Source organism: Aquarana catesbeiana, linkage group LG13 (genome assembly GCF_042186555.1).
Source record: "Aquarana catesbeiana isolate 2022-GZ linkage group LG13, ASM4218655v1, whole genome shotgun sequence".
Lineage (NCBI taxonomy): Eukaryota > Metazoa > Chordata > Amphibia > Anura > Ranidae > Aquarana > Aquarana catesbeiana.
This window is the reverse complement of record NC_133336.1, coordinates 185,244,237-185,263,742: the sequence shown is the minus strand read 5'-3', so window position 1 is coordinate 185,263,742 and position 19,506 is coordinate 185,244,237. Positions and strand designations below refer to the sequence as shown.

Below are 19,506 nucleotides of genomic sequence, written 5' to 3'. Positions count from 1 at the left end.
GTTTTCAGTTTTGTAGAAACACACTACAGTCCATTTAACATGGTTTCCTATGGATGTAGTTCACATCTGTGCTTTTTATGGAAAGGGCCAGGGACTTTTTTCAGTTTTTTTGTTCCATAGACTTCAATGGATCAAAAGCATGTATTGAGAAACGCAAAATGCACCTGCAATATGCAAACTGCAACCTGCATAGGTGTGAATCAAGCCTAAGCCTGCGTTCACACATAGGCGATCCGAATCGTGGGTGAAATTTCTGCAATTCTCCCTGTGATTCCAGAATCCCCATGAAACACAGGACACGTTTGTGATGCCATTATTTCTTAATGGTACCCTAAACGCGTGCGATTTTGCCATGTGACAAATTGCACTGCAATCGCACAAATTCTGGAACATCTTTTGGGTGACACGTGTCGTGCGATTGCACCGTGATTTATCACGTGACAATCGTGGCAAAATCGCACCGCATTTTAGGGTGCCATTAAGAAATAATGGCATTGCAAATGCATCCCTCATTTTGCTGCAATTCTGGAAGCGTGGGCAGAATCGTGGCAAATCCGCCCATGATTCGGATTGCCTATGTGTGAACGAAGCCTTAGGCAGGGGTGTCCAACCTTTCGACCTTCCTGAGCGACATTGGAAGAAGAGGAATTGTCTTGGGCCACACGTTACACTAACAATAGGGAGAGCTGATAAGCAGAAAACGTCGGACAGATCACAAGTTAATGATCACTGATATAGATTATGTACCTATTTAAAGCGGGGGTCCACCTAAACCGCCAAAAAAAATAAATATTAAAAGCCAGCAGCTACACATACTGCAGCTGCTGTCTTTTAATAAATGCCCACTTACCTGTCCCAGGGTCCAGCGATGTCGGCAGGCGACGCTGAGAACCCGCTCGGTTCTCGGCAGCTGCCGCCGCCATCCTAGGTGAGGGAATCAGGAAGTGAAGCATTGTGGCTTCACTTCCCGATTCCCTACTACGCATGCGCGAGTCGCGCTGCGCATCATAACTGGTCCCCGCTATCTCCTGGGAGCTGTGTGTTTCCCAGGAGACAGCGCGGAGAGACAGAAAGAGGCATAGACTCCCATGGGAGTCTATGCCGGAAGTGGGTGCAAATACCTGTCTTATACAGGTATCTGCACCCCCTCCCCCCTGAAAGGTGCCAAATGTGACACCGGAGGGGGGGAGGGTTCCGAAAAGTGGAAGTTCCATTTTTGTGCGGAACTCCGCTTTAAGTAATAAAACTTCTCCATTTTTTTGTAATATTTTTTATTATAAAAGTAAAACATAAAACTAGTGCGATATTAGGCATTGTTTTTGGTAAACTAACGCCTCAATATCTGGTTGGTTGGATGGAGTAGCAATTCTCAATAAATTCTCAAGGTGCTCATCGAATATTTCAATTCTAATTTTGCCCTGTGTGTGCTTCATCTATGAAAATAGTTGCTTACAAATATCGGTGCTGCCAAAAACTGATAAGGAGTGACTGTGAAGAGTGGGAGACTTTTCTTAGAACTTATAATGGTGTAGTAAGGAGACACTGGGGTAGGTTTACTAAAACTGGAGCTTACAAAATCTGGTGCAACTCTACATAGAAACCAATCAGCTTCCAGGCTTTATTGTCAAAGCTTATTTGGACAAGCTGCAGTTAGAAACCAATTGGCTACCATGCACAGCTGCACCAGATTCTGAGTGCTCTGGTTTTAGTAAATCTCCCCTACTGTCAAATTTTTCTTCGGCCACAGCCCGCATCTGTTTAAACACATTTTCCCCCCAAATTTTTAAAAATCAAGTAAGTTTACGATACCTGTCTTGGGCTACAGGTTGGACACCCCTGACACACCTGGTCTAAGGTGTCTTACTATTCAGAAAATTATTCTTCACTGTGTTATATTTTTTTAAGAAAAATGTTGGCATTGTATTAAAAAATGTATGCAATATATAAAAAATTGTTGTTTTTGTCTTTTGAAATTGTAGTTTATCTTTGCTCCTAGATATATGTGTGAAAATTCTGCGGGAAGATAAAAGCTGTCCTGGCTCGACTCAGCTTGTGAAATGGTAAATGACGTGCCAACGATTATTTTATCTAGGGTCATTGATTGTACAGTTCTAAGTCATTTACTAGTATGAGAAAATGATGTGTGTAGAACAGCCCTGTTTAGAACCTTAAGTATTAATATTAGTTAATGTATACAATAAGCAAACTAATACTGTGCTGTCTGTGATATCTAAAAGGAGTTAGACCGAGGAGATTATACATATTATACAACTTTTGTTGTCTGATTTCCTTTAGATTTACTAAAACCATGTAGTGCAAGGGTCTGCCTGATTGCATACAAATTGAAAGTGTTTAGGTTTGATCTCATATTATATGGTTTTGGTAAATCTAAAGGAAAAAATCTACAGAAAATTGTATAGTGTGTATCCAGCTTTGGGTGTGTCCAAGAAAAATAATCCCTGAGACGACGTCTTTTGATGACGAAACGCGCGTAGGGAGGTGGACGTACTGACGTCATTTCGCTTCTCAGTGACAGGTGTTCGTTTGCTGGCCGGCCGTTTTTACATGTTTGTTTTTATCCATCACAATGTAAGTGTACTACCTTTTTTACATTAAATCGTATTATGGTACAATCTGCACTATGGAGTTCTCTCCTTCATTTATCGGGCAATATCTTTATTAACCCCCGGTGGCCGACGTTCGTTCTTGGAGTGTGGTCCAGGTTTCCCTCTGCTGGTGGTGTGACCTCAACTTCCTTGTGGAAAAGGTCCTGGCTGGGTATTAGCCGCAGGCTCTCTTATAGCTTGCCTCTGGTAAGCGCATATCTATGTGGTGGTGGTGCACTGTCGTCAAGAGGTGTTTTGGTCAGCACTCACATATGTGTCCTTTTGGATTGTGTCTTCAATTTTCATCCTAGTCACATTCAACTGTTCATTTCAGACACATCAAATTGTTTTGGACTTACTCAATAATTTATAATAATAATAATATTTTTTTTCACATTTATTAGCGCTGCTACATTGTTTTATTGTATTTGTTCTATGTGTATCTCATAGTTTTAGCAGCTGCTCTTATATTTTATTTTTTATTTTTCTATGCACTTTAGCGCAATATTTTTTCCTTTTTTTTCCTTTTTGTTTTTTTCAGTGTCCAAGGAAAGGGAATGAATACACTGAGATATTAAAGTATTCAAAGAACAAATAGAAAGAAATACTGGGCTTGCTTTACTAAAGGCAAATAGACTGTTCACTTTGCAAGTGAGGTTGCACTCTGCAAGTGGAACTTGCTCCAGAGCTTAGTAAATGAGGGGGAATTCTGTGAACTTCTATCCTCCAATCAAGTGCAAGTAAAAATGCAGTGTTTTTTTTTGTTTTTTTTTACTTACCTTGTATGTGATTGGGTATTCTTTATTATTATTATTTATTTATTATTATTTATATTCTTGAATCTTTACCTCAATTACTAAGCTCTGGAGCAAAATCCATTGCAACGTGCACAACGTGCACAATCTATTTGCCTTTAGTAAATCACCCCCATTGGTATGAATCTCTTTCTGAAAAGAGCTTACAAAGAGCTTACAGTCTCATGCTTCTACCACAGTTTGGGCCTGTGTAAATGAGTTTTGGTTTTGTGTTAATTCAGGAATCATTCAGAATTCATTGACAGGTGCATTTGACACCTCTTTTAACCTGCATTTGACCGTCTTCAAAGCAGTTTTGCATTCCCATAGACTTATGAGGATGCAAAATCCATCTAAATCTAAAAAAGCCCATTGCCACATGTCCTTGTAGACTCACACTAGATTGGCCAGCATTTATTGGGTGGAAACCAGAGAATCTAGAAGAAACATACATAAACAGTAGAATATATAAACTTAATGCAGATAGTAAAAATGTCAGTCCTGCTAATATTTCTCATTATTAAGCGAGTATAGTATAGCCCAAATACGTAATGGAAATTTGGACAAGCATGAACTTCCTTCTGCTCCTGTGGCCCCCAACATAACCCAATGATTTATCTAGAGCAGCCTTTTTCAACCTTTTAAACATGGAGGAACCCTTGAAATACCGTATTTATTGGCGTATAACACTCACTTTTTCCCCTTGAAAATAAGGGGGAAATCGTGGGTGCGTGTTATACGCCGACATAGTGCTGCCTTGGAGGGGAATGAGGGGGCGAGTGCAGTCAGATTAGACAGAGCCGGGATCTCCTGTGTACTCAGCTCATCTCGGCTCAGCTCGGCTCGCAGTCACGCCCAGTCCCGCCTCCTGGACGGCTCCTAGCATGTCACATGTCCTGGATTGCGAGCCAAGTGCCGAGCTGAGCCGAGTACACAGGAGATCTGGCTCTGTCTACATCCACACTGGCTACATTAACAGGCACTGGTGAGGCTGCAGGTGGGCACTGAGCAGGCTGCAATGATGGGCAATGGCAAGGATGGAGATGGGCACTGATCAGGCTGCAATGATGGGCAATGCTGAGGCTGCAAATGGGCACTGATCAGACTACAATGATGGGAAATGGAAAGGCTGCAGATGGGCAATGGCGGGGATGCAAATGACCACTGAACAGGCTTCATTAATGGGCAATGGTGAGGCTGCAGATGGGCACTGATCAGGCTGTATTAATGGGCACTGACCCTTATTTTGCTTCAAGGTCCGTTATTTAAAATTAAAGTTTTTTTCCTGAAACATCCCACTTAAAATTAGGGTGCGTGTTATACACCTGTGTGTGTTATACGCCGAAAAATACGGTACATTTATGGCTTCAGGGAACCCCTTCTAATAATTATTATACGTACAGCTCACAGTACATTAGTGTGATGGTTGCTGTGAGGAATGCTCCTTACATTTGTGGACATTGGGAAGAATCCACCCTGACAGCTAAAAAGATCAATGTTGTCAGTGGGAATGTATTTGAGAGGCAGATATTGCTAATTTCTGAAGGAACCACTAGCAAATTCTGGAAGAATCCCTAGGGTTTCACTGAACGCTGGTTGAGAATTCCTGATTTATAATAACATACCCCCTGCACATAGGCTAGATCCGGAGCGGCACGATGACTGGTCCATGCAGAGCAGATATGGACATCGATGTAAACAGACTGGCTGTCCCTTTACACCTGAGTTCCCTCTGATGCGAAAAAAAAGTGAATATAAATATCAATTTTGGCTTTTCATATTAGGTTTACTTTTATAAGGAGTGGACATCGATGTAAAGTTCAAACCAAATGGATGATTGTAGGAGCCAGTCAGCAGACATACGTATAACCTTCGCTGTCATTTAAAATTCCTAGATTTTTTTTTTACCCACTTCAGTCTTTGCTTTCATTCAATTTATTGTAATTTATTGTTTGTTCATTATTTATCCTGTACTGATATCACATATCTGTTCTAGGATGTTAGGATGTTACGATGCGTTGCAAAGAAAATATGTGAGTACCCCAGTTTACAGTTTTAAGTGAGTGAAAAAGAAAGAAAGTCTTTATTCATCCCTCCTGTAGTAGTCCTCCTATCTTTCAGGTTCACCCCTTGCCATCCATTAAAGATTTGAGCGTTAGCATCTAAATAATAAAAAAGCATTTATATTGCAATTCTGTAACCCAGTGCATTAAGACATGAACTGTTTGGTTTTATAAGACAATGGGGTTGATTTACTAAGGGCAAAACCACTCTGCACTACAAGTGCAGTCTCTGTAGATCATTGTAGATCTGAGGGGAAGCTCTGCTGATTTTATCATCCAATCATGTGCAAGCAAAAATGCTGTTTTTTATATTCCTTGTATGTCCCCCTCAGATCTACAGCAACTGCACTTTCAAGTGCACTTGTAATGCAAAGTGGATTTTCCTTTAGTAAATAACCCCCACTATGTATGGTGGGCTTAAAGCTAAATCACAAAGGTGGCTGGACAGAATTACAAATCCTTTGGCAGATGAACGTTCACATGTGTGCATTTTAAGGGGATAGATTCGGAATAGAAATATGGGATTGTCATTGCAGACTTGTCTTTAAAGGTATAGGTTTAGGGCTACCTTCCTTTACCCTTTGCTGTCCAGTCATAGTGTCCCTTTAACAGGTTTTTCACCCCCAGAGGACGGGAAGGACCAGACAATCACGTAAATACTCTAATTATGATCAGGAACCAGTCTTGCTGCCTCCAGATCATTAGTAAAGACTAAGAGCTGTCTTTGACAGCTCTGTCACTGTGCTGGGAGCATGCAGTGAGCACGCGCTCTGCACAGAAAGCTCTGCCGCCCGTGGATGCATATGTGCCACATGTGGCGTTAAAGCCTACCTCTTTTGCCACTACACATGTGTTACAAGGGCAGCAACAGATTAAAGTGATACTAAAATCTCGTTTTTGTTTTTCTTTAAAAATAACAAACATGTTATACTTACCTGCTCTGTATAATGGTTTTGCACATAGCAGCCCAGATCCTCCTCTTCTTGGGTCCCTCGTTGGTGCTCCTGGCCCCTCCCACCTGCTAACTGCAACCACAGCAAGCAACTTGCTATGGGGGCACCCATAAGTCTCACTTGTCCTGTATGACTTCTCTTTATCCGGCCGGCCCTTCTACTGCAGGCGGCATGACTAGTCATTTATTCCTGGCAGCCCATCCTCGGCGATGATGCTCATATTGGGCTCTGTTCCTACCTGCACAAAGTTAACTTTCATAGTCTGTTTGTCTTCTGCTCTGCTTTTTGCTAATAACAAGTTTTAGGAGTTTTGTGTCTGTTGGTGGGTCCCCTCACCTCCCCAGTCCATGGTGTCCTCCAGCAACCAAACAGTGAGCTGTAATGATGTGCTGTAACCTCTAACAACCAATAAGTAAGTGGTAATGATGCACAGTGACCTATAGCAACCAATCAGTGAGTGGTAATGATGTGCAGTAAAAGTGTAAATAAACAAATGCGCAAACCAGTGTGGTGTATATTCAATGAGTAGCTGCCAACACGAGATAAGTGTTCCACACAGTGACAATATACAGTATCTCACAAAAGTGAGTACACCCCCTCACATTTTTAAAAATATTTTATTCTATCTTTTCATGTGACAACACTGAAGTAATGACACTTTGCTACAATGTAAATTATTGAGTGTACAGCTTGTATAACAGTGTAAATTTGCTGTCCCCTCAAAATAACTCAACAAACAGCCATTAATGCTAAACCACTGGCAACAAAAGTGAGTACACCCCTAGGTGAAAATGTCCAAATTGGGCCCAAAGTGTCAATATTTTGTGTGGCCACCATTATTTTCCAGCACTGCCTTAACCCTCTTGGGCATGGATTTCACCAGAGCTTCACAGGTTGCCACTAGAGTCCTCTTCCCCTCCTCCATGACAACATCACGGAGCTGGTAGATGTTAGAGACCTTGCGTTCTTCCACCTTCCCCATCTGAACCAAATAAGTTCTCATCAGACCACAGGACATGGTTCCAGTATTCCATGTCCTTAGTTTTTCTTGTCTTTTAGCAAAATGTTTGCGGGCTTTCCTGTGCATCATCTTTAGAAGAGGCTTCCTTCTGGGACGACAGCCATGCAGACCAATTTGATGCAGTGTGCGGCATATGGTCTGGGCACTGACAGGCTGACCCCCACCCCTTCAACCTCTGCAGCAATGCTGGCAGCACTAATACGTCTATTTCCCAAAGACAACTTCTGGATATGACGCTGAGCACGTTGCATTCAACTTCTTTGGTGGACCATGGCGAGGCCTGTTCTGAGTGGAACCTGTCCTGTTAAACCGCTGTATGGTCTTGGCCACCGTGCTGCAGCACAGTTTCAGGGTCTTGGCAATCTTCTTATAGCCTAGGCCATCTTTATGTAGAGCAACAATTCTTTTTTTCAGATCCTCAGAGAGTTCTTTGCCATGAGGTGCCAAGTAGAACTTTCAGTGACCAGTATGAGAGAGTGAGAGCGATAACACCAAATTTAACACCCCCGCTTCCCATTCACACCTGAGACCTTGTAACACTAACGAGTCACATGACATCGGGGAGGGAAAATGGCTAATTGGGCCCAATTTGGACATTTTCACTTAGGGGTATACTCACTTTTGTTGCCAGCTGTTTAGACATTAATGGCTGTGTTTATTTTGAGGGGACAGCAAATTTACACTGTTATACAAGCTGTACTCTCGCTACTTGTGAGGGGTGTACTCACTTTTGTGAGATACTGTATATCATTTGTTTTACATAATGATGTGCAGTAACCTCTAGAAACTAATCAGTGAGCGGTAATGATGTGCAGTAACCTCTAGAAACCAATGAGTGAGTGGTAAGGATGTGCAGTAACCTCCAGCAACCAATTAGTGAGCCTGGACCAATCAGTGAGTGTGGACGAGTTCTTTATATTTACATTATTAAAGTTTTTTGGAAATTAGTCAAAGTGTGTTTGTTTTTAGGGATGTTGGGCTGTGGAGTGAAATTGCATGGCCAAGAAAATGTTTTCCCAGGACCCAATCAATATTAAAGATGGGCCTGAGGACAGCCCTGTCAAGCTCTAAAAACACTACACCTAAAAATTCCCTGCAATAAAAGATACATTGTACTCACCTCTCCGGTGGTCCCAGTCGCTTACCCTCCTATCGATCCAATGCAGCCTTGTCCTTCAGCATTCAACACTTATGGTTGGGACAGATGCCTGCGCCCCCTGTCATGCACTTTGGTTCTATCACTCGACCCTTACATTATTACAGGACTGAACAGTTCTGGGAATGTTTAGTCATACAATATATATACTGATCAGCCATAGCTTTATGACCCCCCCCCCCCCCCCAATAATGAGTAGAACCCCTTTTGCTGCCAAAACAGCCCTGACCCATGGAGGCATAGATGCCACTAGACCTCTGAAGTATGCTTTGGTATCTGGCACCAGACCGTCAGTAGCAGATTCTTTAAAGTGTTACTGAAGTCTTGTTTTTTTTTTTTTCTTTAAAAATAACAAACATGTTATACTTACCTGCTCTGTTTCAGGGGTTGTGCACAGAGCAGCCCGGTTCCTCCTCTTTTCGGGTCCCTCTTCTGTGACCCTGGCCCCTCCCTCCTGCTAAGTGCCCCCACAACAAGCAGCTTGCTATGGGGGCACCCGAGCCGTAGCTTTGTGTGTCCATTCAGACGTGGAGTCGTGGTTCAGCCCTGCCTCCTCTTTCTCCTGATTTGCTAACTGACTTTGATTAACAGCAGCGGGAGCCAATGGCGCCGCTGTTGTGCCTCAGTCAATCAGGAGGGAGAGTCCCGGTCGTCTGAGGCAGTAGCTGGACAGAGTTGGGGCTCAGGTCAGTATTAGGGGGGCTGAGGGGACTGCTGCACACAGAAGGTTTTTTATCTTAATGCATAGAATGCAATAAGATAAAAAAAACCTTCTGCCTTTACAACCCTTTTAAGTCCTGTACGTTGCGAGGTGCGGCCTCCATCCTCCCAATAGGACTTGCTTTTCCAGCACATCCCACAGATGCTCGATTGGATTGAGATCTGGAGAATTTGGAGGTCAGGTCAACACCTCAAACTCGTTGTTGTGTTCCTCAAACCAACCATTCTTGAACCATTTTTGCAGGGTGCATTATCCTGCTGAAAGAGGCCACTACCATCCGGGAATACTGTTTCCATAAAGGGGTGTACTTGGTCAGCAACAGTGTTTAGGTAGGTGATCCATTAGTCCATTAGCATCCAAATGAATGGCAGAACCCAAGGTTTCCCAGCAGAACATTGCCCCAAGCATCACACTGCCTCCATCTGCTTGTCTTCTTCCCTGACTGCATCCTGGTGCTATCTCTTCCCCAGGTAAGTGACGCTCCAAGCCATCCACATGATGTAAAAGAAAATGTGATTCATCAGACCATGCCTGCTTCTTTTATTGCTCTGTGGTCCAGTTTTGGTGCTCATTTGCCCATTGTAGTCACTTTTGGCTGTGGACAGGGGTCAGCATGGGCACCCTGACAGGTCTGCGGCTATACAGCCCCATACACAATAAACTGCGATGCCTGTTTTTTCTGCGCTGGTAGATTTATGATCTACCAACTGATAGGTAAATTTAGTAAATTGCTTGTTAGGGGAGTTAGATTTGCCTCTGTTCCAGCTTGGCTAAAGTTGCGTGTGGTTCCACACTGAGCCGGTGGGTGTCGCTGTTACCATTGGCTGGTGTTGGAAAGGCAACGTGTTGAAGCGTATGGGCGCTCCTCTGTCCCGGAGACAACTCGGTGGAGGTGGTCCTCCGAGTTGCATTCTGGGAGAGGGTATTTATGGGACAGACGCCATGTTTTGGGGTTCGTTTTCAGCCACCTGCTGGCCCTCCTGGCCGACAAGTATGCGTTAGAGTGCTACCTCGTGGTCCTCCGTTCCGGAGGCCCGCGCCGCTGCGGCGCGTGGGCCCAGAAGCATGTCTGGGGCCTACCACAGCAGCCGAGGAATGGTCCTGAGCTGTCTATCCATAGTGAAGAAGCTGGACAACCGAGGAGATCCCAGGGGAGGACCCGTCATGGAAGGATCATGCAATGTGCTGGTCTGAAGAGGGGTTGGTGACTCGGTTGGAGGACGTATCCCAAAGTAGTTTTACAACATATTACTGCCGGGTTGGCTTAGAGGTCCAAGTACTGTTTCTGACATTCACAGCAAAGTTTAATACATCCTGTGGCAGAGGATTGTTCGGCTTTATTTCAAGCAAGTCTGTGGCAGAGACTTTTGTTCGTGCTACGTGCTGGCTGCTAGGCAAGTGAGAGAGGCCTATCCAGGTGAGCAAAGATTGTGTCCCACAAGGGGATTGCATCCGATTACAATATTCAACTTTAAAGGACGTTCTCAAGAATCCTAAAGAAAGGTATTTGAGCTTCCCTGTAGCTTCCCTCCTGCCTCTTTCCTGCTACTTCATTTGTTACTTGGTTCAATAAAGCATTGAAAACGTACTCAAGTGTTGGTGCTTTTATCGTCCAGAGGTAGACTCAACGGAACCCTAGACCCGGTGCCGGTGAAGCAGGGGTGTCGAGAGTGAAGGTAACAAGCCCACTTAAACCAGCAGCTCCACCGAGAGTTATTGCTACATATATTATTCAGGGAACTCACACCTCAAATCTGATGCTGATGAGAGCTATACCCTCCATATAGCTCCGTTCTGCAGCACTTCCAGTGATTTATTTAATTGTTTGCAAAATCCACAAACTTCCCATGTGATCCATCAATGCAGTATGTACAACAGTTGTCAGTTTTAAACCATTCATCGTCCTTCCTCGGGTAAAGCATATATAAAGCTGAAGCTAACAATCTCAATCTGAAATGCTAATTGTAAATCAAAACCTTACACCTGTACACACTTTTTCCCACAAATAGAGCTTTCTTTTGGTGGTATTTGATCACCTCTGCGGTTTTGATTTTTTGCGCTATAAACAAAAAAAGAGCAACAATTTTGAAAAAAAAAAAATTTTTACTTTTTGCTATAATAAATATCCCCAAAAAATATATAAAAAAACATTTTTTTTCTCAGTTTAGGGCGATATGTATTCTTCTACATATTTTTGGTAAAAAAAAATCGCAATAAGCGTATATTGATTGGTTTGCGCAAAAGTTATAGCGTCTACAAAATAGGGGATAGATTTATGGCATTTTTATTATTTTTTTTTTTTATTAGTAATGGTGGCGATCTGCGATTTTTATCATGACTGCGACATTATGGCGGACACATCGTACACTTTTGACACCATTTTGGGACCATTGTGATTTATACAGCGATCAGTGCTATAAAAAATGCACTGATTACTGTGTAAATGACACTAGCAGGGAAGGGGTTAAACACTAGCGGGCGATCAAGGGGTTAAGTGTGTCCTAGGGAGGGATTCTAACTGTGGGGGGGATGGGCTACCACTGACATGACAGTGATCACTGCTCCTGATGACAGGGAGCAGTAGCTCCCTGTCATATCACTAGGCAGAACGGGGAAATGCCTTGTTTACATCTCCCCGTTCTACCTCTCCACACCACAACACCACCGGCGAACATAGAGTTTCCGGGACCCGCGGGCACGATAGGCAGCAAATTCAAAGGGACATGCACTTGCCTGCCTGTGCCATTCTGCCGACGTACATCTGTGCGCGGTGGTCGGCAAGCGGTTAAAGGATACCTATATTTTTAAATAAAGTGGGCCACTTCACACTCTCTACCATGCCGACATGTCCCTACACAAACCAGAGATATATGCTGGGCCCCAGAGGAGTATATATTGCTCTTAGAAGCCAGGTCAGGCATATACTGTATAGGCAGCAGACTCTCAGACAGGATGATTGTTTGATCTGAGGTCTGGGTAGGTGTATCTTTGATGGGGAGGGGGGGGGCTACTTTTTTAAAATCTAGATATCTGGTAAAGCTGAACACCTGACTGACAAATAAACACAGAATTGAAATGCATACAAGCAAACCTTTTTTTTCTTTACCAGCAAAAAGATTTGTGAATCTGTTCAGCCAATCTTGTAGTGAGGCCACCTATTCCAGGCAACACAGCCAGGTTCTGTCTTTATGTATTTGTATTTGTTTAATGTGTTATTTATTGTATTTGGTTTTTAGATCGCTCTGGAATTTAGCTTTAGGCTCCATGCACACTGATGCTCATAAACAGCCGTTTTTGGGCATTTGGGTGTTTTTTTTTTAACAGCCCATTAACTCCCCTCTATGTTATCCTATGGGGGTTATTTACGAAAGGCAAATCCAATTTGCACTACAAGTGCAAACTACAAGTGCAAAGTGCACTTGAAATTGCACTGAGAGTGCACTTGGAAGTGCAGTCGCTGTAGATCCGAGGGGGACATGCAAGGAGAATAAAAAACAGCATTTTAGCTTGCACATGATTGGATGAGCAGAGCTTCCCCTCATTTCAGATCTACCCCTCAGATTTACAGCGACTGCACTTCCAAGTGCACTTTCAGTGCAATTTCAAGTGCACTTTGCACTTGTAGTGCAAAGTGGATTTGCCTTTCGTAAATAACCCCCTATGTGTCCATGCACACATGCACGTTTTTGGATGTTTATCAGCAGTGGAGTTTATGGGTTGTTTTCTGAACGCCATAAAATTGCGCTCAGGAGTCGTTTTTCTGACCACAAAAAACGCCAAACACAGATAAACGTCGACAAACGCTCAAAAACGTGGCTCACCAGCGTTTTTAAACATTTTTGATCCATTGAAAAAAAAAAATCGCTAATAAACGCTATTGCAAAAACGTTAAACGTTGAAAGACTCACTGCAAAGCTACTGGCGTTTTTATAACATTTTAATGTCCAGTGTGCATAGAGCCAAAACTTAATAGAAAATAAGAAGTCAATTGAGTGCTTATTAATAAGGCAAAAAAAATGTAACTTTCTTATTATCTCTTTGTTTCTTGCACAGCTCAGGATGGTGGTATTGGCAGTAAGTACATGATTTCTCCTATATTTGTATTATATAACTTTCTAGTTTGGTGTGATACACTAGGCACCGCCAGGTACTTTTGGGTAGAGCTTTTAAACAAAAATCTATCTCTGCCAGATGCCAGAGAATCCCCTGAAACCTGAGACCGTCTGTAGTATATCAATCCCTGATTCAGCAAATGCTGCTGTTTTGTCCCACAGTGCAATGCAGGGCTTCTCTCCATAATCTGCTTTAGCATATTGCGTCATGGCACTTCATTATTATTATTATTATACAGGATTTATATAGCGCCAACAGTTTACGCAGCGCTTTACAAAATGAGGGCAGACAATACACTTACAATACAAATCCATACAGGAGGGATCAGAGGGCCCTGCTCGTTAGAGCTTACAATCTAGAAGATTATACAACAGTTCATGATCCATTGATTTAATAAATAATCTGTCAACCCAAATGTGTGCAGGGCTGTGCACTCCATTTTTCTTGAATTGCCTAATTTTAAAAAGGCAAATGCAAGGTTAAACACTGGCTCAAGAGTGGAGGTGAGCTGGTCTCCCTAAAAATAGAAAATAAATACTCGTTTACTATGATTGCCAGCTCCATCTAGTGGCCATAATGCTGTATTTTCCGGATTCACGCTGTTCTTAACGCGGAGTTCTGCTTTAAAAAAAAATAATTAAAAGTCAGAAGCTACAAATACTGCAGCTGCTAACTTTTAATGATCAGACACTTACCTGTCCAGGGTCCAGCGATGTGGGGGGAACGAAGCCCCGCTTGTCTCCCCCTCCTCTCTGCGGCACCGGCATTGTAACAGTGGGCGCCCGGCTGTGGCTTCACAGCCGGGCACCCACTGCGCATGCACGCAGCATGCTGTGACTGTGCCAGGCAATCATCTGGGACCTATGACATGTACCAGATGATTGCCGAGAGGGAGGGGGGAGAGGTGATCTCCCTTCCGGTCCCGTGGTGCGCCGGGAGGAAGTGGGAGCTGGGACCCTCTACAAAGAGGGTATCTGCTCCCCCTCCCAAAAAAATGATATGCCAAATGTGGCATGTCAGGGGGTCACCTCCTTTAAAGCAGAAGTTCCATTTTTGGGTGAACTCCGCTTTAAGACTGAAGAACATCCAGCCTGGAGTGAGAATAGCCTAGTAACGCTTATTTTTCATAGGATGAATAGCCCTGCAAATTTTTTATAAATGCACCTATTTATGAGCCATTCTTTAATTTGTACAGTCTATTTACTTTCTTTAACTGATCATCTATACAAGTTGTAGAATGCAGAGATTAAAAAAAAAAAAATAGAATCAGCCGTGTGACCTTTTCTTACCTTCTATTTAGAGTGGGTGTGTTTGTCTGTTATCATCCAGTAGAGAGTGATTCATTTTCACCACTTGTCATGGCTTCTTTACCTGCCTTAATAATTGACACTTCTCCATCTGTGAAGAGATTCCTACATTCACCGTTATCATATTGCCTTTATATTTAAATTTTAGCAAGTTTAACAAGTCTTACATTTTACATTTTCTCCATAGATATACACCAATATTGATGATCCTCAGGTATGTTTGGTGCTGCGCTGCCATCTACTGTACATTTATGTAATGTCAGCTTTTTGTGATATTAAAGGGGCACTCATGAGCGATTAGCAGAGGCTGACATTACTGATCTTTCCTTTTTAGAATGCTATTTCTCTGGCTGTCATTCTGATACTTTGACTTCCTTGCTGTCGAAGTCGCTGACCTGAAACATGTAGTTCAGACATTTTCCTGACATTCATTTACATCATGCTTGTTCCAGAACTGTAATTGAAATATACTAAAGCCAGACATGCCAGGCATCTAACCTTTTGAGAAGGCTTGGAATGGCAACCTACCATACTTCTCTCATAACAGAATCACTGCGAAACCACTGTTATAAGAGAAATATGGTTGCCTGGCTGTCCTGTTGTTTCTGCAGTTTAAATTATTTATTAGTTGCCTAGGCCTCATTCACACAGGCAATCTGGGGCAGCTTCTGGTGGACATGTACAGCTGTGGGCAGCACCGTGTAGAAATCAGTGACAAGCTGACAGGCGCTGTTGCAATTTGTATGTAACTCTTTATCTGAGAGGTTATGTGCAATTAGGGACTCTGACTGGTCCTGGACGCAGACAGTTTCTGCCCAGGGCAGCACTTCTGGCCGTCACTAAATAGCCAGTCTATAGCACAGTGTGCTGCTCAGTGTTTATTTTGGGGGGGCAGCAAACAAACAACCATACCCCCACCCGTTGGTCGGTCCGGCATTTTCCCCATCTAGGCAGCGGGCAGCTGGCACCATACATCAGGCATTGAGCAGCAGGCATCGGACATCAGGCATTGGGCAACGGGCAGCAAGCATCGGACATTGGGCAATGGCCAGCAGGCATCGAGCAGCGGCTCCTGTGTTCCTTTCCTCCATCATGGCAGCTGTGCGTCTCCTCCCCTCCTCCTATGCGTCCAATAGGATCGTCTGTCCTTTCAGCCAATCAGGTGATGGCTCTTGGACCCGCTTCCTGATTAACCGGGAGGAGGATCAGTGTTAGAATAGCGAATATTCATTCGCTCTTGTAACACACCTTGGTGGGCTGTGAGAGCATTCTCTGCACCCCAAGTCCACCCTATTTTGAAGCCTATTAGAGCCTTTGGCTCTAATCAGTGCTTCAAAAAAAAAAAAAAAACCCGCCCTTGTAATTCATGCGCCCGGCGTCCTGCAAGGGGCCAGGCGCATGGATAGGGGAGGCGGCGCCAGTGTGCCCTTAATGAACGGAGCCGCCCCTGTTGGTGCTGTATCCAGATGCGTCATTTAGCTGTCTTTGAACGCAAAACAGCCTATTATGTACTCAGAATCTGCTCAATATCTCAGAACATGTATGCAAATCAGAAAGTTATGATTTCACCTCTGTAGATATTGAATAATGGAAATATAGGTACAAAAAATACGTGGTAGGACTTTAGATACCCCCTCCAATGGACAAATACATACATCAAAGAATATTAAAAAATATACAAATCTTTATTTCAGCCAATAAAAAAACAAGATAAAAAACATCCATCATTTGTACATGGACATTAATACTACCAATCATCATCCACTGAGAGAGGTGAAAGATATATGGAATGGTAGTCTTCTGAGATTGGGATATTTAAGTTGATGCATTATCTGGACAATGGAATAACTCTAAAGATAAAAAATACATATAAATCACCATTTACATATAAAATCACAGTGTCTAACAACACTTATTTATATATGAATAATGAACGGCTATCCCTAAAGATAAAGGGGAGAAAAAAAATAGATTTTTACAATAATATATTTATTTATAAATGATGTACCTTTCAGAAACGTTATCACTCAGATATAATTTGGTTCAGCTATCCATTACAAAAATAGTAAGGTGATAATAAGCATTAGTGTGAGTCCCGAATCCAAGGTCCTACCACATATTTTTGTACCTAAGACTGAGCTTAGGGAAGAGACCCTCCAATGGCACTCCTATTTATAAGGCACCATTCCCACACACATGAATAGTTAAGTTACAGTGCCTTATAAAAGTATTCATACCCCTTGAAATTGTCCACATTTTGTAACGTTACAACCAAAAAACCTAAATGTATTTTATTGGGATTTTATGTGATAGACCAACACAAAGTGGCACATAATTGTGAAGTGGAAGGAAAATGATAAATGGTTTTCAAAATGTTTTACAAATAAATATGTGAAAAGTGTGGTGTGCATTTGTATTCAGCCCCCTTTACTTTGATACCCCTAACTAAAATCTAGTGGAACTAATTGCCTTCAGGAATCACCTAATTAGTAAATAGAATCCATCTGTGTGTAATTTATTCTCAGTATAAATACGGCTGTTCTGTGAAGCCCTCAGAGGTTTGTTAGAGAACCTTAGTGAACAAACAGCATCACAAAGGCCAAGGAACACACCAGACAGGTCAGGGAGAAAGGTGTGGAGAAGTTTAAAGCAGAGTTAGGTTATAAAAAAAATATCCCAAGCTTTGAATATCACACAGAGCACTGTTCAATCCATCATCAGAAAATGGAAAGAGTATGGCACAATTGCAAACCTACCAAGACATGGCCGTCCACCTAAACTGACAGGCCCGGCAAGGAGAGCATTAATCCGAGAAGCAGCCAAAAGGCCCATGGTAACTCTGGAGGAGCTGCAGAGATCCACAGCTCAGGTGGGAGAATCTGTCCACAGGACAACTATTAGTCATTCACTCCACAAATCTGACCTTTATGGAAGAGTGGCAAGAAGAAAGCCATTGTTAAAAGAAAGCCATAAGAAGTCCCATTTGCAGTTTGCAAGAAGCCAATTAGGGGGACACAGCAAACATGTGGAAGAAGGTGCTCTGGTCAGATGAGACCAAAGTTGAACTTTTTGGCCTAAAAGCAAAAGGCTAGTTTAACTGTGGGTATAGGATTGGGTATATGGGATTGTTTGATTTTATTTATTTATTTATGTTTATGGTTGAACTAGATGGACTTGTGTCTTTTTTTTAACCTGACTAACTATGTAACTATGTAACTTTGCTATGTGTGGCAAAAAACTAACACTGCACATCACCCTGAACACACCATCCCCACTGTGAAACATGGTGGTGGCAGCATCATGTTGTGGGGATGCTTTTCAGCAGGGAAGCTGGACAGAGGTGATGGGAAGATGGATGGAGAAAATACAGGGCAATCTTAGAAGAAAACCTGTTAGAGTCTGCAAAAGACTTGAGACTGGGGTGGAGGTTCACCTTCCAGCAGGACAACGACCCTAAACATACAGCCAGAGCTACAATAGAATGGTTTAAATAAAAGCATACTCATTTGTTAGAATGGCCCAGTCAAAGTCCAGACCTAAATCCAATTGAGAATCTTTGGCAAGACTTGAAAATTGCTGTTCACAGACGCTCTCCATCCAATCTGACAGAGCTTGAGATATTTTGCAAGGAAGAATGGGCAAAAATGTCACTCTCTAGATGTGCAAAGCTGGTAGAGACATCCCCAAAAAGACTTGCAGCTGTAATTGCAGTGAAAGGTGGTTCTACAAAGTATTGACTCAGGAGGGGCTGAATACAAATGCACCCCACACTTTTCACATATTTATTTGTAAAAAATTTTGAAAACCATTTATCATTTTCCTTCCACTTCACAATTATGTGCCACTTTGTGTTGGTCTATCACATAAAATCCTAATAAAATACATTTATGCTTTTAGTTGTAACATGACAAAATGTGGAAAAAGTCAAGGGGTATGAATACTTTTTCAAGGCACTCTATAATGAATAATGCAACTAGCAATTTTAGAAATACTGTAGGTCCACAATAATAGCCTCTGTAATTCTCCTGTGACTAGTTTACTTTAAAGTCCAAATCCACATTTTTCTTATAAAGTTAAAAACCCATTGCCTAGCATGTGTAAGATTGAAAAAAAAAAAAACCATAGCTATCACTGCATTGTTCACCCAACCTCATTGGTCCAGTGCCTGTCCATCTTCCAGGTTAATTGACATCCAGAGTCATTCAACTGACTTCCCGTGAGCCCAGGTCATCATGGGGGCACCCTGGAGGTGTGTGATCATACTGGCCTGGGCTCACAGTACTGCTGCACAATACGGCACACCTATAATGACATGACTGCCATTCTGTGCAGGAGTAAGGAGAATGGAAGTCGGAGAAGAGTAAGGACATAGGACATCACATGAATAGACAGGATTTAAGGCACATATAGGGGGATTTTCTAAAAAGATGGGGGGCACAGAGTGGGGAAATGGGGAGTCACAAAAGTGAGAATCCTTCAGTATGAATGTTAGACATTTGCAATTTGTTTAGTTCTGAATTAGTTTTTCGTTTTTTATTTTGACAAATTCGTTAATTTCCAAATTTTTCAATTTCCGAATTTCTGAATTTTCGAATTTCTGGAATTTCGGAAATTGGAAATTTCGAAAATTTGACATTTTGGAAAATCGAAATTCAGAAATTGGAAATTTCGTAAATTCAAAATTAGGAAATTCGAAATTCGGGAATTTGAAAATTCAAAAATGTGGAAATTTGAAAATACAAAAATAAGAATGAAAATCTGAACATTAAAAA

The 19,506-nt window shown here is 42.3% G+C and overlaps 1 protein-coding gene across 1 annotated transcript in view; it reads left to right on the top strand.

The window, feature by feature from the left end:
- HORMAD1 (HORMA domain containing 1) overlaps positions 1–19,506 on the top strand; it is a 106,008-nt gene that overhangs the window by 18,802 nt on the left and 67,700 nt on the right. The window contains exons 3-6 of the mRNA XM_073609642.1: positions 1,997–2,060; positions 5,397–5,433; positions 13,368–13,388; positions 14,922–14,948. Coding sequence (XP_073465743.1) covers positions 1,997–2,060; positions 5,397–5,433; positions 13,368–13,388; positions 14,922–14,948 — 149 coding nt within the window. The remainder of the gene's footprint in view (positions 1–1,996; positions 2,061–5,396; positions 5,434–13,367; positions 13,389–14,921; positions 14,949–19,506) is intronic.